General features: G+C 40.7%; 3 protein-coding genes across 4 annotated transcripts; 2 read left to right on the forward strand and 1 right to left on the reverse strand.

Annotated features, from left to right (window-relative positions):
• The first annotated feature begins 1,477 nt into the window (after positions 1–1,477).
• Positions 1,478–13,949, forward strand: emb (embigin). 2 transcript variants are annotated; one of them, XM_028577729.1, is made up of 9 exons: positions 1,478–1,570; positions 8,141–8,221; positions 10,647–10,830; positions 11,270–11,352; positions 11,543–11,679; positions 11,827–11,988; positions 12,652–12,769; positions 12,854–12,884; positions 12,994–13,949. In XM_028577729.1, the coding sequence occupies exons 1-9, from the start codon at positions 1,501–1,503 to the stop codon at positions 13,052–13,054; spliced, it is 927 nt and encodes a 308-aa protein (XP_028433530.1). In that variant the 5' UTR covers positions 1,478–1,500; the 3' UTR covers positions 13,055–13,949. The 2 variants fall into 2 exon arrangements, with proteins under 2 accessions (XP_028433530.1, XP_028433531.1); XM_028577730.1 differs by having other exon boundaries at positions 11,833–11,988.
• Positions 13,950–14,101: 152 nt separating this feature from the next.
• mrps30 (mitochondrial ribosomal protein S30) lies at positions 14,102–18,682 on the reverse strand. The gene is made up of 5 exons (XM_028577717.1): positions 17,992–18,682; positions 17,045–17,190; positions 16,658–16,763; positions 15,566–15,742; positions 14,102–14,620 (listed from the first exon to the last, which is right to left on the reverse strand). The coding sequence occupies exons 1-5, from the start codon at positions 18,608–18,610 to the stop codon at positions 14,361–14,363; spliced, it is 1,308 nt and encodes a 435-aa protein (XP_028433518.1). The 5' UTR covers positions 18,611–18,682; the 3' UTR covers positions 14,102–14,360.
• Positions 18,683–19,356: 674 nt separating this feature from the next.
• Positions 19,357–22,389, forward strand: hint2 (histidine triad nucleotide binding protein 2). The gene is made up of 5 exons (XM_028577737.1): positions 19,357–19,625; positions 19,829–19,966; positions 20,078–20,182; positions 21,908–21,980; positions 22,080–22,389. The coding sequence occupies exons 1-5, from the start codon at positions 19,539–19,541 to the stop codon at positions 22,169–22,171; spliced, it is 495 nt and encodes a 164-aa protein (XP_028433538.1). The 5' UTR covers positions 19,357–19,538; the 3' UTR covers positions 22,172–22,389.
• Positions 22,390–24,103: the final 1,714 nt, after the last annotated feature.

Below are 24,103 nucleotides of genomic sequence, written 5' to 3' on the forward strand. Positions count from 1 at the left end.
TGGCAGTAGATGGCCTCTCTATTACTTCTCCACCAGCTACTCTTCTCAACTCGCTGGACCTGCTTACAGTACCTAATGTCAGCAGCGCCTCTTATATCCTTGTTTGTACCTTCTGCTCCTTACTATGAAACTGTGAAATATTCCGAAAAGAGTTCCACTCAGTGAGTTTCCTGTCGGGATTTAAGGCACTATTCGCTATCCCCCACAAGTTCATGTTGCTGCTTTTAGATTGTCCACTGCACACTTGAGTGGCATTTTAACTGAGGTTTGAGGTCCATATCTGAATGTAAAATAAGAGTACAGCAAAAGTATCTTTAGGTCACTATGAAACCCCGTGGGCCGGGAAGCACAGACATAACGTGCTGCTCCCCAGTCCTAATGTATATTAATTTCTACATGTGACAATGTTGGACATGCAGTATTAATCGCCTTACATAAAAAAAAAATGTCTGTGCCAGGATGTCCCACACAGTGACAAAACCAGCCAATCACTGCATAATACAGCATAAGCAGAAAACTAGCTAACACCTTTTTTGCGTTGCAGTAATTATTCTCATGAGGTCAGTATTAGAGGAACAACGTATTAATAAACTCGAGGAAAGAGAATAAGAAGAAGTTGACAAATAATGTTAAGACAGAATGGAAATTAGTAATGAAATGAATTAATGTGGAAAGAATAGAGAATGGTACAAAAACGGTATGAGCACACCTAGTCTAGTGAAGAAATTGATTACAAATAACCTTAATCGAAAGAGCGTGTGAGATGTAGTGAGAACCGTGTGTGATTGTGTTCATATGAATGGTGCAATTGACACTTTTTTAGCCTATGCATCCAGGACCCAATACATGAGGGTGTTAAACTCAGTGTTATTATAAATATTGCTTATAGGGGTTGTTTCTTGGGGTGGAAAGGGGTCTGGAGTATCCTACGAAACAGATACATATAAGTAGATGTGAGATTACTTTTGATAAAATCTGCCTAAGAAAATGATCTCTTTTAAAATCTACTCTATATACATAGAGTACATTATCTAAAATCTACTTAAACAGAATTTCTGGTTTAAGAGTATGCTCTAAAAAAAATGCAATCAGTTACAGTAAAAGTAGTTAGTTTCCACTCCTGGCTGATTTAATGAGGGCTGGCAGGTCATGTCCTCTCACATAACACAATCTTGCAGAATGCTCTTCAGTAGCAACATAATAGCACAACATCTTGTATGACACAAAGCAATTTTTAGCTTCAAAACAACAGGAGTGTTAATTTCAGCGTGTTCTGCCCATGTATTACCGTGCAGGACAGTACACTGCACCCCAGCATCGAGCTATGAACCCTGTCTGAATAATGGATGGAGTCGGCCACCCACAGGCTGCAGAGTGATATCATGGCTGCGTCACTTGTGCAGCTGAGGAAGGAGGGGTGGGTGGTGGTTTTTAGATGATGCAGCAGGCAGAGGAAGTAGAGAACAAGTAAGAAACAGAGAGAACAGAGGGAAAATAATCATGTCATCTTCCTGGGAGCAGCTCTTTTTTCAGATCCTCCTTCTCGTCTTCTGCAGACACATCAATACAAGTAAATGATTATTTGGGTTTAATTTTGACTGTGTGTGGTTGTGTTAAAACCTTGTTCGGCCAATCAATGGTCTGTAACCTTGTGAAAAGTAGAAGAAAAAATCATAGGACTTCCACACCATCATGTACTACTGTATCTACCATATTTTGGCTTGAAGATGCCGATAGTCAGTGTATATAATGTCAGGGTGGAAAATACTCTTGAGACAGCATTTACATTATCACGGGACACTGAAACTCTACATTAAAACCAAAAGCAATTAATTATTTAAGGATTAAAAAATAAATACCCTGATGCAAAAGAAAAAGTCTAATATTTTACACTGTAGCTGTCATCAGGGGTATTATAGAGATTATTATTTAGGCAAACTGATAATTCAATTTAAAGCATTATGTTTTATATTCCCTATACATTTACATTTGGCTGTGGCTGTGCAGTTTGCCTTGATGTTGGTGATCACAAGAGTTGTTTTTCTTTTTGTGGAGTATGGTTAATAGGTTCATTTTCTACATTAGCCATTGCCCTTGAGATATGAGGTATATATTTATTTTAGTTTTTGTTTGTTTTAGCTTGTCTATATTTTTCTTCATCATTATGACAACAGTAACTTTGAGCTGTGTCTCTTTGCATGAAAATATAATAATAATAATAATAATAATAATAATACATATCAAGTACACAGAATCACTAAACATCTAGTGCAACCTAGCAATCACCTAGCTGTGGCCATAGTAATCATGACGGGAACAAAGCTGGAAGTATAAGATTGCCAAATGCGGCATAAGGGGGTAGGTTGGGGTAGCGGATGGGTCAAACACAGGACTTTCACCTAGGAGACCAGGGTTTGTGCTCCAAAAAAGAAAATGGGGAGTTTTTTTCAACTTTACAGAACAAACAGAACTAGTTTAGTTTAGTTTAGTTTAGTTTATTTGTTTATTTGAGCAGTTATCATTCTGCTCAAAGGGAGTGGGCAGAAGCAAAAGAGCTTATAAGCGCCCCCCATAAAATAATACAATAAAATTTCTCATTTCACAATAGTACAAAAAAACACAACGAAACAATATCAAACAAACAATATAACAATAAAAACAAATACAAAACAGAACAAAAATGGATTATATACATTTCCAATGGTAGAAATACTCCTAATGGCTAATCATTTCTTCTTCTTTATACTTGTCGAAAATCTTTTGTTTGTGTCTATATTTAAAAAGGTTGATATTTGGACATTGTTTCATTTCCATCTCCAACTTATTCCACAAATGCACCCCATTAATTGTAAGGTTAAAAATTTTCAAAGTTGTACTATGTTTCTGCGTCCTAAAGTTGAAATCATCACGTAATTCATAACCACCAGTACGTTCTTGGAACCTTCCTTGTATTTTGCTTGATAACAATTTGTGCCTTGCTTTATATAGCATCTGTATCGATTGGAACTCAACAATGTCATAAAACTTAATGATCTTAGATTTTAAAAATAATGAGTTTGTGGGGTCCAAAAACCCCATCCATCCATCCATCTTCGTCCGCTTATCCGGTGTCGGGTTGCGGGGGGAGCAGCTCCAGCAGGGGACCCCAAACTTCCCTTTCCCGAGCAACATTAACCAGCTCCGACTGGGGGATCCCGAGGCGTTCCCAGGCCAGGTTGGAGATATAATCCCTCCACCTAGTCCTGGGTCTTCCCCGAGGCCTCCTCCCAGCTGGACGTGCCTGGAACACCTCCCTAGGGAGGCGCCCAGGGGGCATCCTTACCAGATGCCCGAACCACCTCAACTGGCTCCTTTCGACGCAAAGGAGCAGCGGCTCTACTCCGAGCTCCTCACGGATGACTGAGCTTCTCACCCTATCTCTAAGGGAGACGCCAGCCACCCTCCTGAGGAAACCCATTTCGCCGCTTGTACCCTGGATCTCGTTCTTTCGGTCATGACCCAGCCTTCATGACCATAGGTGAGGGTAGGAACGAAAACTGACCGGTAGATCGAGAGCTTTGCCTTCTGGCTCAGCTCTCTTTTTCGCCACAACGGTGCGATAGATTGAATGCAATACCGCACCCGCTGCGCCCGATTCTCCGACCAATCTCCCGCTCCATTGTCCCCTCACTCGCGAACACAACCCCAAGGTACTTGAACTCCTTCACTTGGGGTAAGGACTCATTCCCTACCTGGAGAAGGCATTCCATCGGTTTCCTGCTGAGAACCATGGCCTCAGATTTAGAGGTGCTGATCCTCATCCCAACCGCTTCACACTCGGTTGCGAACCGATCCAGTGAGTGCTGAAGGTCGCAGGCTGATGATGCCATCAGGACCACATCATCTGCAAAGAGCAGTGATGAGATCCCCAGCCCACCAAACTGCAACCCCTCCCCACCCCGACTACGCCTCGATATCCTGTCCATAAATATTACAAACAGGATTGGTGACAAAGCGCAGCCCTGGCGGAGGCCAACCCTCACCTGAAACGAGTCCGACTTACTACCGAGAACCCGGACACAGCTCTCACTTTGGTCATACAGAGATTGGATGGCTCTGAGTAGAGACCCCTTCACCCCATACTCCCGCAGCACCTCCCACAGTATCTCCCGGGGGACCCGGTCATACGCCTTCTCCAAATCTACAAAACACATGTAGACCGGTTGGGCATACTCCCAGGCTCCCTCCAGGATCCTTGCGAGAGTGAAGAGCTGGTCCGTTGTTCCACGACCAGGACGGAATCCGCATTGTTCCTCCTCAACCCGAGGTTCGACTATCGGCCGAACCCTCCTTTCCAGCACCTTGGAGTAGACTTTACCAGGGAGGCTGAGAAGTGTGATACCCCTATAATTGGCACACACCCTCTGGTCCCCCTTTTTAAAAAGGGGAACCACCACCCCAGTCTGCCACTCCTTTGGCACCGTCCCAGACTTCCACGCAATGTTGAAAAGGCGTGTCAACCAGGACAGCCCCCTCCACACCCAGAGCCTTGAGCATTTCTGGACGGATCTCATCAATCCCCGGGCTTTGCCACTGTGTAGTTGTTTGACTACATCAGTGACTTCCGCCTGGGAAATCGACGACAATCCCCCATTATCCTCCAGCTCTGCCTCTAAGATAGAGGGCGATTAGTCGGATTCAGGAGTTCCTCAAAGTGCTCCTTCCACCGCCCCTATTACCTCCTCAGTTGAGGTCAACAGTGTCCCATCCTTACTGTACACAGCTTGGATGGTTCCCCTTTCCCCTCCTGAGGTGGCGAACAGTTTTCCAGAAGCACTTTGGTGCTGACCGAAAAGTCCTTCTCCATGTCTTCTCCAAACTTCTCCCACACCCGCTGCTTTGCCTCTTTCACGGCAGAGGCTGCAGCCCCCTTCGGGCCCTTCGGTACCCTGCAACTGCCTCCGAGTCCTCCGGGATAACATATCCCGGAAAGACTCCTTCTTCAGTCGGACGGCTTCCCTGACCACCGGTGTCCACCACGGTGTTCGTGGGTTACCGCCCCTTGAGGCACCTAAGACCCTAAGACCACAGCTCCTCGCCGCAGCTTCAGCAATGGAAACTTTGAACATTGTCCACCCGGGTTCAATGCCCCCAGCCTCCACAGGGATGCACGAAAAGCTCCGCCCGGAGGTGTGAGTTGAAAGTCTGTTGGACAGGGGCCTCCTCCAGACGTTCCCAATTTACCCGCACTACACGTTTGGGCTTACCAGGTCTGTCCAGAGTCTTCCCCCACCCTCTGACCCAACTCACCACCAGATGGTGATCAGTTGACAGCTCTGCCCCTCTCTTCACCCGAAAGTGTCCAAAACATACGGCCTCAGATCAGATGAAACGATTATAAAATCGATCATTGACCTTCGGCCTAGGGTGCTCTGGTACCAGGTACACTTATGAGCATCCCTATGTTCGAACATGGTGTTTGTTATAGACAATCCATGACTAGCACAGAAGTCCAACAACAAACAACCACTCTGGTTTAGATCAGGAGGCCGTTCCTCCCAATCACGCCTCTCCAGGTGTCTCCATCATTGCCCACGTGTGCGTTGAAGTCCCCAGCAGAACAATGGAGTCCCCACTGGAGCCCCATGCAGGACTCCAGTCAAGGTCTCCAAGAAGGCCGAATACTCCGAACTCCTGTTTGGTGCATATGCACAAACAACAGTCAGAGTTTCCCCCCACAACCCGCAGGCGTGGGAGGCGACCCTCTCGCCCACCGGGTAAACTCCAACACAGCGGCGCTCAGCTGGGGGCTTGTGAGTATCCCACACCCGCCCAGCGCCTCACACCCTGGGCAACTCCGGAGAAGAAAAGAGTCCAACCCCTATCCAGGAGTATGGTTCCAGAACCAAGACTGTGCGTAGAGGTAAGCCCCACCAGATCTAACCGGTAGCGCTCCACCTCCCGCACCAGTTCCGGCTCCTTCCCCACAGAGAGGGCGTTCCACGTCCCCAGAGCCAGCGTCTGCCGCCCGGGTCTGGTCCGTCGAGGCCCCTGACCTTCACTGCCACCCATGTGGCATTGCACCCGACCCCAACGGTTCCTCCCACAGGTGGTGGGCCCATGGGATGGAGAGGGAGTTGCCACGTAGCTTGTTCGGGCTGTGCCCGGCCGGGCTCCGTGGCAAACCCGCCACCAGGCGCTCGCCGATGAGCCCGCCCGTCTGGGCCTGGCTCCAGGCGGGGCCCCGGCTTCCTCCGGCAGGGTCACTCCATCTCTGCTTAGCTTTTTTCATTGGGGTTTTTGAACCATTCTTTGTCTGGCCCCTCACCTGAGACCACTTTGCCTTGGGAGACCCTACCAGGAGCACAAAGCTCCAGACAACACAGCCCTCAGGTTCACAGAGACACACAAACCTCTCCACCACGATAAGGTGATGGTTCACGGAGTCCAAAAACCCAACTTTATGAATTAGTCGAATAGCTCTTTTTTGCACCATTACTATTGGTTTTAATGTGCTTTTATAAGTACTACCCCATACCACAGAACAAACTAGATTACATGCATAACCGGGCGTGAACTAATGTACAAATGTATTGATTTTAACCCAAACCACAATCTTTTTGTCAACTTAACTAAGTAGTTTTGTTGCCTAAACCTAACCAAACTGTGACAGTCTCACAATGTTAATGACATGTTTCAAACTGTGACCATTACATTTAGATAGGAGAACAAAAAACGCTCCTGTGGTTCGTATTTCCCGCCATAGACGGTACCACCCTAGCTACCACTGCAAACACCATGGAAACCTTTAAGCAACGCATTAGTAATTACATTAGTAACCACTGAAACCACAGAGAACACCGTAGCAGACTCCTAGCAACACCCTAGCTGTCACTCAAATAACCACACAACAACCATATCACGACTCTAACAAAAAATTTTGCAAGATGCAAAACATGTTTAAGTAAAGTTGTCTTTGATTTAGCCCTTCCAGATACAGCCACAATGTAGTTATTACGATAAAAGCAACTCCAGCAACTCCTTTGTAACCAACATGAACACCCTAGCAACCACCTAGTGAAACCAAAGCCAGTCTACGGAAAGCCTTTTCACTCCCTTTTCAGCCACCTTGTACCGAATTTGGTTGCAGTTCCACCAGAGTTCCACTGGGGGTGATCACAGGCGAGTGCAAAATGACTGGGACTCTATGGAGCTAGACGGCTAAATTTGTCTCTTTCGCCTGATTGTCGTTGAGAAATCTTAGATTTGATTGTAGTTTTTGCAAGTTCAACATGGATTATAGGTTGAAAGTTGAATGAACAAGTACTTATGTCCTTTTGATTTCTTACAGGTTGAGTCGTTATGCCCATAACATGCTAGCATTCTGCTAATGAATGAACTGATTGGTCAGTGAAGGACCAATTACGATCAGAGATCCCGCTTGACGGCATCAGAAACAGAACCAGAATGTCAGAGTGAATATTTCGGCGTGGTCTTTAAAACATTAGCAAACCTCTTTCTAGCATGTGTATTGTCAGGGAGAGCCTAACCTGTCAGCTGTGTTGTCGATGCCTCGAGAGAACAAAGGAAGCGACTCAGAGCTTGCCGTAAAGCAGTATCTCTGGCCATACGATGTGTATGACGTCGTTGACATTTTAAAAGGCTTTTTAGAACAAAAAAGCCACTTTAAAAAAATGTAACACACACCAGTGTGTATTTTCTTAGCCTCCCCTTTCGAATGCAACATTGAAATTACTAGACAAAGAATTATATCCTGAGAAAAGTGGATTTTGAGGGGTATAGCTCCATAGACCTCCATTCATTCTGCACTTGCCTGTGACGCCCCAAGTGGACCTCTGGTGGAACTGAAACCATTTCAGAAGCCAGAAGTATCAAGAGAGTGAAACTTCTTCCCTTATTAGAAATTCTTTGGCAAAACCCTGACCATCACTTTAAACAACAACCGCAATGCCTTTGCAACGATCAATAATATTCTAGCGACCATTTAGCAATACCATACCAACAATTTAGCAACACCCAAGTAAAGAACTTTTTGTTTATTTGTTTGCATAAAATGTAGCCTGTTCTTACTATAAATACTGTCAATTAGTGGTACATTTTAAGTCGTGTTTGTTTAAATAATTATTTGTTTTCCTGTCAGAGACACCTGGTCCTACGCCCCCGCCACTGGTTTCCATCAGCAGTCCCCTGCCAACGGATGTAAGGAGTGTTGTTCTTAAAGGTACATTTAAAACAAAATTAGCTGTAAAACATGGTATTGTGGCAGAGATGTGGTTTTTTGTTGTTGTTTTGGGTTATGAAATCCTTCCACAACTGACAATGAGTTCAGTAAAAGTGTTACACATTCTAGAAAAAAGCAAAATCTGCCCTGGCTTAAAGAACAAGTATGGAATCTAAGAGGGGTCATACACTGAAAACCACAGTTAAGTCAGGGTTAGCCCATCACAGGAGAACTTTTCAACAGTTACGTAATAAAGTTGTAAATTAATTGAGAAAGGCAAAAGCAACGTTTTTCATTGATATTATAAATGATTCTAAAGGGAACAGTAGCCAAACCTGGGAAAATATCAATAGAGCTTTAAAGAAGAACACCAAAAAAAGAGATAAAGAGTTTGAATTACAAGTACAGGGAACCTTAATTAAAGACAAAGACCAAATTTCTTCTATGTTTAATAGTTATTTTATAGATTCAGTTCAAGATTTGGCACAAGGCTTTGGTCCAAGAGGAAAGGTCATTACACCATCAAATGATAATCTTCCACTGTTTAGCATCTCCGAAGTGCCAGAATCTTCCATAACTAAAATCTTAGGCAAGTTTAAGAACTCTAAGGCTAAAGATGTTTTTGATTGTGATTGTGCATTTCTGAAGAAGTATAAAAGCATCCTCTGTACTCCAATTGCTCATCTGGTAAATCTATCCATTAAACAAAGTTTTTTTTTCCTATGCCTGGAAATCAGCAGTAATAACCTCTGTCTTTAAAGCTGGATATGCAACTAATATAACCAACTATAGACCTATTAGTATCCTCCCTGTTGTCTCCAAACTAGTTGCTAGCCTATTTAAATCAAGGCTATTTTCCACTGCGCCCTATGTTTGGATTCAGGAAACATCATGCCACAGAAACAGCTACTTGTTACTTTATTGAGCAAATAAAATCCAGCCTTGACAATGGAGTGGTTGTTGGGGCTGTTTTCCTCGATTTTAAGAAGGCGTTTGATACAGTGAATCATAATGTTTTGTTATCCAAACTGTCAAAGATTAATTTCTCTCCCAATGCTCTGACATGGATGGAGTCTTATTTAAATTCTAGACAGCAGTGCACCAGGATTAATGATAGATGCTCCTCTTTTGATAACTGCACTACTGGAGTCCCTCAGGGATCTATTTTAGGACCAATTTTATGTAGTTTATATATTAATGACCTGCCTTTGATTTGCCCTGAAGTCCACATCCAAATATATGCAGACGATACAGTTACCCATGCAAAAAGTAGAGAACAAGCTGCAGCAAAACTTAATGCAGTTCTAAACAAAGTATCAGACTGGTTAACTCTCAGTTGTCTTACTCTTAATGTAAGCAAAACAGTGGGCATGTATTTCTCTATCAAGAGGAATGTTACACAACATCAGTACCATCAGCTGACCATCTGTATTATGGGAGAGGTGATACATATTGTTGATCATTTCAAGTATCTGGGCATAATTTTTGATTCTAACTTAAGTTTTAAAGGTCCGATGACATGGTGCTCTTTGGATGCTTTTATATAGACCTTAGTGGTCCCCCTAATACTTACACCTATCACCATTTCAAGCATATTGGGGACCATAGGCAGGCTGGGGGAACGCATATTAATGTTAAAAAACCTCATAAAGTGAAATTTTCATGCCATGGGACCTTTAAAAAAAATACATAAAAAAGATGTCCAATTGTGTCAGAGCTAGTTTAGCTAATTTTAGACATATAAGGCACCAGTTACCAATAGACGCAGCTAAACTGTTTTTGCATTCAATGATCTTCTCACATTTATCTTACTGTTCTACAAGCTGGTCCCAGGCAGGAGGGACTACGCTAAAACCCTTATGTACCCTTTACAAACAAGCTGTGAAAGTTCTTGACAAAAAAACAAGAAACATGTGCCTGATGTATAAATTGACCCATGATCTTGCACCACCCCCACTCAAGCAATGTGTTTCATTTTGCAGAGATAATGTAAGGGTCTCCAGGGCTTCTGTAAGAGGTGACTGTTACACTCAATTTAGGAAGACTAAATTTGGTCAATCAGTTTTTCATTTACTGTAGTAGAAAAGTGGAACTTAATTCCACTTCACATTATAGATTGTGCAAGTCTCAGCAGTTTTTAAAATGTCCTTAAAGACTTGGCTGAAGGCGAATCAACTATGTGATCATTGATCTTTTTATAACATATAATGTATATTTTGTATACTGGTTTATACGTGATGTAATGCTTGTTATATGTTGTTTGTTGTTAAGTTTAATAGTATTGTCTATATTGTCCTTTTATCTCCCTTGCCCAGGGACCACAGATGTAAATTAGCTGTATAGCTAAGTCTGGTACAGGGCCTTAACTGTGCATGGTCCCTGACAAATAAACGAATAAAAAATGTTTTTAAAACTCTCCACGCAGGTGAAAGTCACACAGAGAGTGTTGAACTGTTGAACCCTGTCAATCTGACACTGGAGTGTACCTGGACAGGTAATCAGAACAAACTACCAAACATAACTGGGTTTTGGGGAAAAGATGGGGATGAAGTTGAGAACAGCCGTCTCACAGTGCAGTTGGAGAACGATCAGTATAATCTCAAACGAGCGTAAGTACATGTAAATTATTTCCTCCATTAATTGGCTGATAACTCAAATCCATGCATGTGTACATAGTGATTTACAAAAATATTAAATAACGTGCATATACAAATGTATTTTTTTAATGTACAGCAGTTTGAGAACTCAAGTTGTATGTCTCAAAACTGGCTTTTATCGGTTTATATAATAACTAATATATATATATAATATATATATAACTAATTATTTTATTTAAATACAAAAAAACTTTATTTAATTAATATGAAAGTAAAGCACTTTGAATTGCTGCCACTGGTTGTTTTGTGATTTTTTAAATCATATTAACACATTTTATTGCAGAATAGTCATGTTTTGATGATATAATGACATATTATCTACAGACTCTTTAAAATAACATTCATCCTAAATTTAACATGATATATTTTTGTATCTATTTTTGCTTCACAGGTTCAGCATCGTCAGTGAAAAAAACCTCGGAAATTACTCATGCATGTTTGAAAGTGAGGCAAAAATAGACTTTGTTTTGGCAGGTAAAGATCACATCACTTCATGAGTTGTATATATATTATGCTGCATCCAGCCAGCATATGTTATGTTATCAGCTTGTTAAGTCCCTGCTTTTTAAAAATGAATATTAGTATTTACACAGTAGTATTTGTTTAAAGGGTACTCTAAAAAGTGCTTTTTTAAATTATGCTTTCTTTCCTTGTTGTCCATCAGCTCCACACATGCATGAGGTGCGAGATAAACCAATAGTGAGCTATGTGGGGGACTCTGTGGTGATTCATTGTAAAATGGAAGAAACCCAACCAAAGCCCATCACCTGGAACTGGTACAAAGCAAATGGTACCGACAAGGTGGATGAGATAATCAGAGCCTTCTTGTGTATGGTTTTAAGTGAGATTTTTGTCGTTGAGATTGTGAAAGCCAACACCTGATGAAAAATACAATACATTTACAATGTAAACTCATTTATGACCTCATTGGACTGTTATTTGTTCCAGGAGCAGATATTCACTGCTGCACAGCCTCTTCGGTATGAAATCAAAAACGATGAGAGGAAGACCAAACTGGTAGTGTACAACCTGACGGAGGCTGACCGAGGCTTGTATTACTGCGGTGCGGTGTACGCCATCAACACCACGATGGGCCTCGTGGAACTGAAGGTCAGATGTGGGAAGTACATTTACTCAAATACTGTGCCTAAGTACAATTATGAGTATCTGTAGTTTATGTTAATTTCTACTTCTACCCCAGTACTTTTTTTAAGATAAATATTGGGTTTCTACTCCACTAAATTTATCTACTTATCTACTTATCTACTACTTATTTTACCTTAAAAAAAAAACAACTAAATGTAGTCAAATATTTAACCAGTGGTTCTCAACCATTTTGGCTTGGGACCTATTTAACAAACACAGTGTCTACTATGGGTCACTTTTTATGTTTTAAAACATAAAAAAATTTTTTTTTCCCATTCTCAGCTGGTTTTGCTCAACAGTTTGAAATCCAAAGACACAAAACTCCAATATTTCACAACAAAACAAAGATGTTTTTCCTTCTTTTCTACTGTGTTAATCATCGCATGACCGCTCCGATTTATCTTGTGAACTTTTGGAGGGAGCTTGAACCCAGGGTTGGGAACCACCTAGACTTAAGTGTATTTAAAGTAGATAAAACTAACTCCACCTCATATACCTCATACAATAAAATGCTACTAATGCAGTGATGCATCGATATTAACAATATTTTACTTGTAATGGAGTATTTATTCATTCTTGTACTGTCTTAAGTGAAAAATCTCAACACTTCTTCCCCTACTGCTAAAGGTCATCAACTTTACGGAGCCTCTGAAGCCTTTCATAGCCATCGTGATCGAGGTGATCGTTCTGGTCGTCGCCATTATGTTCTACGAGAGATATCAGTCTAAGAAAAACTACACAGCAGGTATTCAGACAGCATACGGATCTTCTTATGTTTGTGTGTACTGCATGTTGTATTTTAACTTGAAATCATCTGCCTTATTCTCAGGAAATGGGATGAATGACCAAACAAACACAGTGTAAGTACTATGGTTATAGTGCTAATTTCTCTAAAGATACTTTTTGGAAGTTTATTCATGTTTATATTTGTAGCTTTTCATGATGTACATTTTTTTATTCCCTCATCAGGACACAGGGAGAAAATAATGAACCAGAGGAAGGTTCTTCAATGAGACAGCGGAAAGTTTAAAGACTGCAAATTCAACAGATCCTATATTCTTTCAAATCTGTTGTTTGCTTGTTTTAGGATGTGAATTATAGAGCTGTAAAGCAATATCTCAGCAACTATTTGAGTATGTTCACCAAACAATGTGCAATAAAACCACCACTTAATAATCATTCCTTTAATTCATACACAAGTAGCCTTTTTTAGATTAAAATTTTAACTTTATTACACTGGAAGATGTGTTTATTTTTTTTATTTTTTATTGACAGTGTTGTTGTGACAGCTAAAAGAGCAAAGCATTTTTTTCTTCTGTTTGAACCCTATATGCACCCACTTCCTGTGGAAAAACTGCCATGCATTGCATCACTATGCCTTTGAAACCTCTTTCTCAAAAAGGAAGTGGGTTTACTTCTTTTGAGCAACAAATTCTACTTCTGTTAAGTATGTATTATGGTTTGTGAGCAAACACTTACTATTTATACTGTGCTAGCAATTACTTTTTGTCACTTTCTAGTTTGTGCTTGCAGTAATGTGTGCCTAAAATGCTTTACATTACCATAATAATGTGTATATCAAGATGTATCATCCTATATAAAGATGCTAGTGTGTTTTTCATTTTAATGTATTAGAAGATGGTCAGAAAGGTAATATTTCCCCTAATCATTGCTTTAACTGTCTTTAGTTGTCAGCCTGCACTTAACCTATAAGGTGTACCAGGGTATTCGTAAACATATACAAGTCACTGCCTGGAATAACTATCAAGCCTTTGTGTTAGCGGATATGGAGACAGAGCTTACTTAAAGGGGAACGCCACTGGGTTTTCTGTTTACAGGTCTTATGTGAAAATAATTGTATAAATATTGTTAAAGCTCCAGACAAGGGAAAAACAATATGAAGAATAAAAGTTGATATCTCTGGTTCTGCTGCATCGATTTTTGTCCTTTTTTTTAAGTCCAATGTTACAGGAAAGCAATGTTGTATAGCATTAGTCGTACTCTTTTAAAGAAAAGTGGGTGCATGAGTAAAAAGATGTAGAAAGAGTAGTAAGCACTGACAAACACACACACAAGATTTTCAATTTGAAAAGCATGATTTTACTTTGCATAAATACAGTCTGCACAATAATACTCTGTGTGTGCAGTCATTTTTCAGTATATTGTTCAGTTTTTCTTTTAATCCTAAACCAGTTTAACAGCAGCTTTTTTGAAAATTACATTTTATACAATCTGACAAACTTTTCCATGTCCGCCATTTTGAGCTCTTTTGATTTCTTGCATCTTTCAATGCCTTGGACAACACCGACTCAAGCATTTTTCAAAAACAGAAACTTCTACGGCTGGTTCACGAGGAACTGAACCAGAAGCTTGACCACATCGTCGTTCAGACCCACCACCGCTCCGTCCTGCACGCTCTCGTACAGTCGCAGGCTCTCTGTGCCCCACAGAAGGTTTTTCCTGGGGTTGTTGGCGTCTGTCTCCACGGAGAGGGCCACTGTGTTGAGCTGGTAGCAGAAGAAGGAGAAGAACTGTCCGTCTGTGATCACAGCCTGGGACACGAAAGGCCTGGTGACGTCCTCGTGGTTCCAGAAACCTGCAGAGGTGAGAAGAAAGTATGAACACTGATTCATCCATTCAGTTAAAGTCCCCTTTAAAGCAGTGCTTTTTTTTTTGCTCGCAGGTTTCACTATAGAGCTCCCCCTACAGCTTCGGAATAGATATTTGGCAACACTGTGTAAAAACATGCATGGTCAGTCTGCCGTCTCTTCTTTCTCTGTTCCTCAGACAATGCTTTCCTAGCTTTCTGCTTCTTATTTTGCTGGCTCAGCCATGACGATAGTGTGAAAAACTCCATCTCTACCTTGTTGTTGCTAGCCGGTTCCTGGATGGGGGAGTGTATGTGTGTAGTGCCTAAAGCAATTCGTTACATCGCGAGACCTGATATAACGCGATACTTCACCGACGCTGAGGCCGGTGGCTCACCTGCCAAAAGTTGCAAGGGTGGTTTTTCCGCTAACAACCGCTAGGAGGAAGCAAGACGACCACCATTCAACCCGAAAAAAGTCATATAACCATTCCAATGATTCCGAAGCTGTTCAGTGAAGGTAAATTAAGCACAAAAAAAAGAAAACTGCATAGTTCTCCTTTAAAAGAGTTAAAATATAAACAAATGTAGAAAGGCAGTGTTTCTGCCACTACAACAATACAGTCAGATAACTAAACGTGTATATAAAAAGTTAAGAAATGGCATTATCTGTTCTTTCCTTACACTACTACTTACTCATGATGATGACTTTAAAGTCAAACGAAAAGCTTCAAAGAGCAAATATGTCTCAAAGGCTTATTTGATGGCCCTACTTTACTTCACCAGTCTCCATGTTGTAAACTTGGATTTTAAATACATGTAGGATAGAGTGTTTTTGGCCTCAGTACAAGGACAAAAAAGGAATATAAATCTATAATCAACAACCACTAAAATTGATATACTGTATCAAAAGCTGTGTGCATCTGACGTCTCTTTCCTGTGTTGATAACTCACCCTGATACATGGCCTGAGCTCCCGTCCAGGCAAAGAGGCTGGCGAGTCCATTGGCTCTGAGGAAGACCTCCACCTGATCAGACTGCTGCTGCCGAGCCATCCGGTCTCTGTGGTACCGGTCGGGCACCAGGTGGAACTGGGTGTGACCGTAGCATGCCGGGTCTGGTAACTTGGCACCTGTTGATGAGATCAAGAGGACATGTTTAATGTAAACCAAGCACAGCTGAAGAGAAGGGATTTATGGAGAAAAAAATAAATAAATCATGCTTCTCTTTTGTCTTCTCTGTCTATTCTCCATCTCTGATTGATACTAAATCATGAATACTGTTTCATGTAACCGACTAGGATGAACCCACTTTGCCAGAAAAAGGTCGTAATTTAAGCAGAACTAATCAGCAGGTTAAGTCAATTTTCAAGCAAAAAACGCTAAAAACTGGATGGATTCACTTTCTCAAATGTAAGAAGTTGTTGCTTTTTCTTGTCTAACATTACAGTAAATTGAGTATGTTTAGGTAGTTTTTTTAGAAAAAAGAATTCTGATACTATCAACTTAGACTCTGGGACATGTGATGCCCATTTTTAATGCTTTTCTGCTGTTTTATTTAATCAAGAAAACAATCGGCAGATTCATTGATAATGAAAATCATCGTTAGTTGCAGCTAGAACATTTTTTATTTTCTGCTGCTGTATATTAAGGAATGTGTTATTGAGCTATGGAGACAGGATAACACTAGGAACACACAGTATACAAGAAAACAAAAAAGTCCAAGGCTACAGTTGTATGTATTATTACACAATATTAGAGTGGAAATGCTAAGAGCAAAAACAAGAAAAACAACCATCTCATAGACTAAGACTCGGAGCCAATGACAGTGATGCAGTTTAGACTTTTTGTATTTGAATGACACCGAACAGATGAATGTTGGGGCCCCCCAGTGGCAGCAAGAGGTAACTGAATGAGAATTTGACTCCTATTCCACAACATAACCAGCATACCACGTGCTCAATTTATGTTCTTTGGGCTACTACTCCAAAAATCACGTAATCTGGATAAGGTAAGAGCAAGTGGCTGTGACTACCGTCTTATGTTACCTGTAAAGATGTTGTTGTCATACTGTCTTCTGAACAGGGGCATCAGGTTGGGAGCAAATGTGACCTCTGGAACTTCAGCTGCATAAGAGGCCTCCAGCGAGGTGAACTAAGATAAATTAAAACATCGGAGAGTGATTAGAACAAAAATGACATGAATGATGTATCTGATACAGAAGTGTGTCAGGTTCAAGTTTTGTAACATTTTATAACATCGTTCAGTGTCTGTATGTTTGTTTAAATGATTTGTGTCCTTCAATGGTGTGCAATGATTTGCTTTGAGATTATTTGGTAGTATGGCCAGGTATGAAATCCCGACAGAGGTATTTAAATATATAAAACACCATTCTTTTAAATACATAAACTCTGCAGTCAGAGAATAATGTCTACCTGTGGCAGTTGTTGAGTTATCCTGATCTGACTGACTGGTTTGTCATCGATCTGAAACCTGGTTGGCTCTTGCCGGCCTCTCCGGTGCCCCTTTGGGATGATTCTCTGCCCTCTCCTCCAGTAAAAGTTGACCTGGGGATCAATATCTAATAGAGAAAGACAGAAAATATGACTCAAAGTTTAAACAGTCATGCTTGTGGAAAAAAACATGTATGAATATACAGTAATACTGCTATTGGGATCTGAAAATAGATACTGTGAAGGAATGTGTCCCAACCCTCAATACATTTTTTTGTAACAAAACCCTGTCCTAGATTTACATTAACTGTCTTTGTTATGCTAAAGACACAGTTCATGTTAAATGAAATATGGCTGCAACTAATTATCATTTGCATTATAGTTTAATTCATTTTTTGATGAATTGTTTACCCTTGTAAAAGAAAAATAGCTTTTTTGTCTGACCAACAGTCCAAAACCCAAAAGATATTCAATTTACAATATTACAAAACTAAGAAAAGCAGCAAATCCTCACATTTGACAAGCTTGACCAGCAAATGTTTGGCATTTTTGCTTTATAAATTACTTAAACGATTAATATATTAGCAAGTTGTTGTCATGTTACTTTCTTTTGATAGACTAGCAGATGAATGCTTCAGCACCAAAGTCAAATGATGCGAGTTAATATGTTATCCAAACCAAAAGCAATCATGTCACATATTTGGTGTAGAGATGTTGAGTCAAAAAAAAACAAATTTCTATTTGATCAGTACAAATAATGATACAACATTGTTAACTGGTCCATATATCAAACTAACCAACCACATTCACAATATTACTCCAAATGTAGTTTTAGTAGACACAAAGGCCTTGAAATTATTGTTTAAAAGTGGATTGCTAAACCGCTAAATTCTCCACAGTTTGACTGGTGCCAAATCAGTGATCCATACCCAGACTGGAGAGGGGGAGCAGTGGGTTGTATTTGGCCAGACTGTAGGTGAGTCCAGACACTAGGTTTCTCAGAAAAGGTCCAACCATCTGCTCCTGCTCTCTGTACAGGAAAGGTTTGCGTTTCTTCATGTGCCAGTGCTCCTGTAAAATCACACGAGTAACCAAGGAGCGGATGTCCGCGATCGCATCAATGTCAACCCCCGGTACGGTGGTTTGAGCTGCGGCTGGCAGCGAGCTCTCCTCCTCCTCCTCCACCCCGGTCCTCTTCTCCGGGTCCAGGGCGAATCTCTCCGGCAGGCCCGGTATATATGCGGTCTTGGTAAAGTGCTGGTACCATCTGTCTGCGTTCCGTGCAAAAGTCTGAGGGTACACCACAAATTTCTTCCGCTGGATGCGAGTGATGAGGGAGAGCTTCTCCTCCATGGGAGAGGCACATATCTTCCGTACATGTTCCTCAACCTGTCGCCCCCGGGCAGATTTGCTTTTAGCCGTGAGAGAGGGGACGATGGGGGGATACGTGGGCTCCTTAACCGCAGCCTTGGTGTGGGCAAGCTTTTGGTTTCTGAACGGCGGTAGGTTTTTGGGGAACAGCAAGGGCAGGCGTGTGCGGGCCGCCATGTTTCTTGTATGACCTCTTCTTCTGTTGACATTTAACGTTAGACTAGCTAGCAGTCTCCTACAACAGCGCCCCCTAATTCACAAAAAGTCATCATATGGAATCATATTCGACAACAGTGTTTTAGTTGGCTAAAGATCAATATATTGAACTGAGAAACGCAAAATTAAGTATTCTAGTTTATGGCAGTATTATATGATTTATGTGTATATAATGTTAGCATCATAATCAGCCTCAGAGAACGTTGATGTTCTTGAAGCGACCCCTGTACCATAAACAAATGCCTCCTTTCGACGCACTATAAAATGTCGTAAATTTGATATTAACACAACATTATGATGTAAATAATAATACAAAAAGTTAAATGTACACTACTAGGTGTATAAATTGGAGACGGTGAGCAATTAAGTCATGTCTAACAAATGATGGGGGAACTTTTTGGCCAGTAAATTACGTTATACTTGAGTTTTGCACCTGAGTTGCATTTTAATGCCAACATTGATAATCAAATTACCCCTTTATTAATTGATTTATGTTAAAACAACTTCATACTTCCCTAGATGCGTGTCAATTCTCAGTAGCCTAGCTAACTGTAAATGAAGACAATTGTCGTATTCAAGGCGTGATTCAGATCAGGCTAAATAAACGTTACAAATGAGTACGTGAAGGCAACAGCAACGTAGCCTCTATGCGTAGCCTACGCCAACAAAAAAAATAATTGGGGTTGGTTGGGTAAGCCAATCAGAAACCGAGTAAGGAAGAGTAGGGCGGGACATGCCTTCGCTATCCTACAAAAATAAATACTCGCGTACAGTGAAGTGCAGCGAGTTTTCTATTTTGTGAACAAGCCTTTGACTGTGTAACGTTAGTATTGTGTTAAAAAACGAATTAACCTAAAATATTTAATTCGGAAACACTTTAATCGCCGGTATGTTGTTTCGTCAGATTTTAAGGACACATTTAATCCGGACCAGAACGGCTCACCTCAAGCGGTTGCACCGTGTTTGTCAAGCTGAGGTAGCTGCTCCAAAAATAAAGCGTTTCATTCTCATAAACATTTTCTTTTCGTTAACTGCAGCTGTGCATTTTGACAACCAGCCTGGTGGCACCAAATGTTTGGCTTATTGTGTGCCCCTCATAAGTTTTTTTGTTTGTACAGTACTGTATGTATGCTATCCGAGTTTTTAAATGTCTCTGTGATCCGTCTCTCTGACCCGTAGAGACCACTGTGCTCCAAAAATGACGAGGTGAGGCTGGCAGAGGAGGCAAGCAAGAAGTATGGCTCCCCAGCTCCAACCATCTTCTCCAAAGTGATTGACAAAAGCATCCCTGCTGATATCATTTATGAAGATGAGAAGGTAAACAACCAACCTCTTCAAAACATGTTATTTCATTTGGCCTACTCCATGCGGAGATTAATCAACATGTGATTGTTGAAGTCAAGTTTTTTTGTTTTTTGTGTTTATCAGTGTTTGGCATTCAGGGATATCAGCCCACAGGCCCCTGTTCACTTCCTGGTTATTCCAAGGGTCCCTATTCCCAGAATTAGTGAGGCCAAAGCTGATGATGCAGAGGTAAGTTCATCTATCCATTTTCTCATACCTGCCGATCCTGTTCAGGGTTTGGGAGGTGAGAGATTGGGTGAACGCCATGACAACCACATTCACATACGTACACTGGTGGGCACCCAAACAGCACACCCATATGTGATTGTTGCACATCATTCCATTATTTGTTGCTGCTGTTCTGAGAAGGTTTTCTAAAAGATTTAAGGAGCCCGGATGCATGGATTTGCTTCCATATCAGCCACAAGAGTGTTAGTGAGGTCAGACACTGATGTTGGCAGATAAGGTCTGTCCAAATAACGTCAAAGGTGTTGGGCGGAGTCGATGTCAGGGCTCTGTAGAGGCCAGTCAAGTTCTTACACCAAACTAAGAAAAGCATCTCTTCATGAACTTTGTCGCCCCAAAGTTAGAAGCACACCATAATCTAAAATATACTTGCATGTAACAGCATTTCATTTCCCTTAATTGAAACTAAGGGGCCTTGCCCAAGCAATTAAGAATATAGCCCCAGACCAGAAGTTAACAAACATTATGTGACCCGTGTGTAACCGTAATGCAACAAACACTGGGGGGGGGGACATGCTCATTCCACACAGCAAGCTCCCAGCTAACCCCCATGACCAGTTGTTGGGCATATAAAATCTATTTGTTGTCACTGTTACCATATGCATCCTTCAGGACATATTTACACAAAGCAAAGGAACAGGGTAGCATCTTGTTTTACATTACATTATTAGTTTGGAATTTAAAATAAACCAACAGCAGCTTATGTTTTCTGAGAGGAGTTGATTTTATTGGAGTGCACATACATGATAATATTTTGTACATTTAAGAATACAAATCCTGCATATTGTATATGTGTCCCCGCGTGCTTTAAAACCACCTCCATCGTGCCGGTGCCAAAACACTCCACTGCAACAAATAACCAATAACACCTCTTTTCTCTGCAAATCTCACAATTTGAAACTGCTTCTGAAAACGGGCAAATCTCAACGAGCTCCTCCTCATTTGGCTCTAGTCTCTCTCTTTGTCACGCCCCAACAAATACATAGGCTACACAACTGACCTGAGATCAGGTAGTCTTCTGAATGTAGGTCGCGCGGCTCTCTGCTATTCCATTACAAAATTCACTTCTGAAACTTTTTTATGCGAGAAATCAACTATGTAAAGCTCAAATATGGGCCGTTTTACGAAAATTGATGGCTAAGTGCCGGCCTGCTGTGAGCTAGATTGAGAGATTGAGATTCTGCTTTTTTGCACTTCTGGTTAGACACAAACTGCATTTCGTTGTCTTTGTACTTGTACTCTGCACAATGACAATAAAGTTGAATTTAATCTAATCTAATCTAATCTAATCTAATGTGTCCTGGACTGTGTTGTTTTAGTAGTTAAAAACAACATGCATGACTGCAGTCCAAAATGTAAGTGTAGGCTATTTTATTTATGTAGCTCATTTTATTTAAGGTAAATTCAATATGCTTTACATTTAAAATATACACACCAAGAAGCGATTAAGGTTAAAACCAGTATTTCGATGATATAGCCTGACCACTGGTCCGGTCAGATCCGACGTGGGACCTTTGCCAAAACATTTCCTCCATGTCCAGTCACACCCAAAATTGTAATAATTGGAAAGACAATTAAAATAAATAATAATAATGTGCACAAGTGCAATGCAAATCATGTCTTCAGCTCTTTTTTTTTTTTTTTTTTTTTTTTTTTTCCAACTTTCAGCTCTTAGGACATTTGTTGGTTGTTGCCAAAAATGTTGCAAAGCATGAATCTCTAAATGAAGGATACAGAGTGGGTAAGTTACAGTAATGGGCTTATAGACATAATATGTGAAAATACAGGCTGTTTATTAACTTGCATTTTAAATTTTGGGTATGTTTTCTGCCCTCTGCAGTGATCAACGATGGAAAGCACGGTGCTCAGTCAGTTTACCACCTTCACATCCACGTCCTGGGAGGAAGACAGATGACATGGCCACCAGGCTAATGGTTTCATGAGTCTGTTAGTATGTTCAGGCTTCTTTTATGCATTTAATCCCAAGAGCATGGCATGATATCTGATGAGTTTAGTTCATATTTTCATCCAATCATTCTGTACAAAAACTCAATTCATCATGAAAAAATGTAAATATGTTGATGTAAAAAATTAAGACATTATGTTTGATATGGCTGCAAATAAAGACAGTATGTCTTATATGGAAAGTTGAAAACTCAGTTCTTTAATCAGACATTGTCTAGCATCTGCAGTTAGTAACAAGTCGTGGACTTTTTGTGAACCATCAAATTCAATGTAAAACAACACATATTTATAATCTAAAGCAAGAGGTTGTTGCAACAAATCGAAAAGGGAAACCTAATCTCAAAATACCTTTTGACATTTACCGAATCAATAATTGATTAAAAAAAAACTTAAATGAGACAAACTATAAATGTCAACTCAAATGATCAAACCTAGAATAACCGTTTGAACAATGATACACATAATAAACACGTTGAAGTATAGATGTATACCAAAGAACTTTAAAATAAGGTGGAATACACTTTTTATTTAGAGTAGTAATTCTCTGATGTATTTTAATATAAAAATGGCTGTAGTTCTCACTAAAAAACATTTTTAAACTGAGAACCCTGTTTTAAAGCACACGATTTAATATTAATATTTAATTGCTGGCACTGATTAATCTCCTCACTAACCATTCACAACCTCCACAGATGACATGTGTCCAGATATTGGCAGCGAGGGTTAGACAGATGTGGGGTGATTAAGTGACCTTGGTGTCCGCGAGCAAAGTAACCGTGGGCCATTTGAGAATGGGGAGGGTTGAACTTTTATCTATATTTACTTATTAAACAATGTCACCTCCTTGAACGCAGCTATCAGACAGACAGACAGACATGTGTAGCTCAGTAGAAAAGAGGAAACAAGGGCTGTATTAATGACACGTAACAAGAATACAGAGCTTGATTTTTGGACATTTTAAACTGCTGCCATCAAGTAGAAATCATCGTCCATTACCGACTTCCCTTGTGCACTTTAAACCAATCACAAATAATTAGGCGTAGATTGAGAAGTGGAAGAATTAAAAGAGTTTTAAAGAAATTTTAGACAGTGAAAGCTTTCCAACACAATATCAGGAAAAAAAACCCTAATATTTAATTCAGTTTAGTGCATTTTGCCAACATCTTGACACTTCTTTTTTTGATTTGTCACTCTGGTAGAAAAAGTCTCACACTGAGTCACCCATGTATTGTCCAAGTGTTGAATAACTCTTTTTATGGTTCGAAGTCTTATCTCTCCTCGTAAACCTGAGATAACTTATCTGGGTTTATCATTATTTTTGCTGACAGGCCTCGTCCTCTGATAAAGACTTGTTTTCATCAGTCGATCTGGGATAATAACAGTCTCAATACCCTGGACAAGCTTCATACTGTTACATGTGTTGGACTGCCAGCACCAACAGTTGTCTTCTAGTATAATTAATATAAACAAAGCAGGTTTCTACCAGCTGCAGACCGTTTTTGTGTGTCAAGTTTCAGGTCTTTTTAACCTCGAGGAGCCACAAGCTTTGCTCAAGCTTGTTGGTGGATCTTTAACTGGTCGACACGGCCTTGGCTGCAGGTGTTGATTGCGCAAGTCATGAAAGCTCTGGTCAGAGGCGTGAGTGCAGAAGAAGTCGGTATGCATTCATGCAAGTCCACTAAAGGATGACATTTCCTCCAGGGGGTAACAGTCGAGCACTTGTGCCGGGGGAGAAGGTTGATCTAAGTCTGTCCTACACCTGACAGCTACTGTCAATCAGCTGTGACCAAGAAGAAGGTAGGAAAAGTGTGTGAAAAGACTTGTGTAAGGTGTCTTATGTTGTCATAAGTTGCTTGACTGCATGAAGATTTATCATCAAGATGCACATAGAAATCTTTG

This window comes from Perca flavescens, chromosome 5 (assembly GCF_004354835.1).
Source record: "Perca flavescens isolate YP-PL-M2 chromosome 5, PFLA_1.0, whole genome shotgun sequence".
Taxonomy (NCBI): domain Eukaryota; kingdom Metazoa; phylum Chordata; class Actinopteri; order Perciformes; family Percidae; genus Perca; species Perca flavescens.

What these genes read in the sequence shown, in the direction of transcription:
- mrps30 (XM_028577717.1), bottom strand. Translation starts at nt 18,610, where the DNA reads ATGGCGGCCCGCACACGCCTGCCCTTGCTGTTCCCCAAAAACCTACCG. An exon ending in GCTCCCCCTCTCCAGTCTGG is followed by an intron (nt 17,191 to 17,991) that starts GTATGGATCACT and finishes TTTCTCTATTAG; the next exon opens with ATATTGATCCCCAGGTCAAC. An exon ending in AGCTCAGGCCATGTATCAGG is followed by an intron (nt 14,621 to 15,565) that starts GTGAGTTATCAA and finishes TCACCTCTGCAG; the next exon opens with GTTTCTGGAACCACGAGGAC.
- hint2 (XM_028577737.1), top strand. Translation starts at nt 19,539, where the DNA reads ATGTTGTTTCGTCAGATTTTAAGGACACATTTAATCCGGACCAGAACG. An exon ending in TCATTTATGAAGATGAGAAG is followed by an intron (nt 19,967 to 20,077) that starts GTAAACAACCAA and finishes TGTGTTTATCAG; the next exon opens with TGTTTGGCATTCAGGGATAT. An exon ending in AAATGAAGGATACAGAGTGG is followed by an intron (nt 21,981 to 22,079) that starts GTAAGTTACAGT and finishes TGCCCTCTGCAG; the next exon opens with TGATCAACGATGGAAAGCAC.
- emb (XM_028577729.1), top strand. Translation starts at nt 1,501, where the DNA reads ATGTCATCTTCCTGGGAGCAGCTCTTTTTTCAGATCCTCCTTCTCGTC. An exon ending in AAGGAGTGTTGTTCTTAAAG is followed by an intron (nt 8,222 to 10,646) that starts GTACATTTAAAA and finishes CTCTCCACGCAG; the next exon opens with GTGAAAGTCACACAGAGAGT. An exon ending in CAGTATAATCTCAAACGAGC is followed by an intron (nt 10,831 to 11,269) that starts GTAAGTACATGT and finishes TTTGCTTCACAG; the next exon opens with GTTCAGCATCGTCAGTGAAA.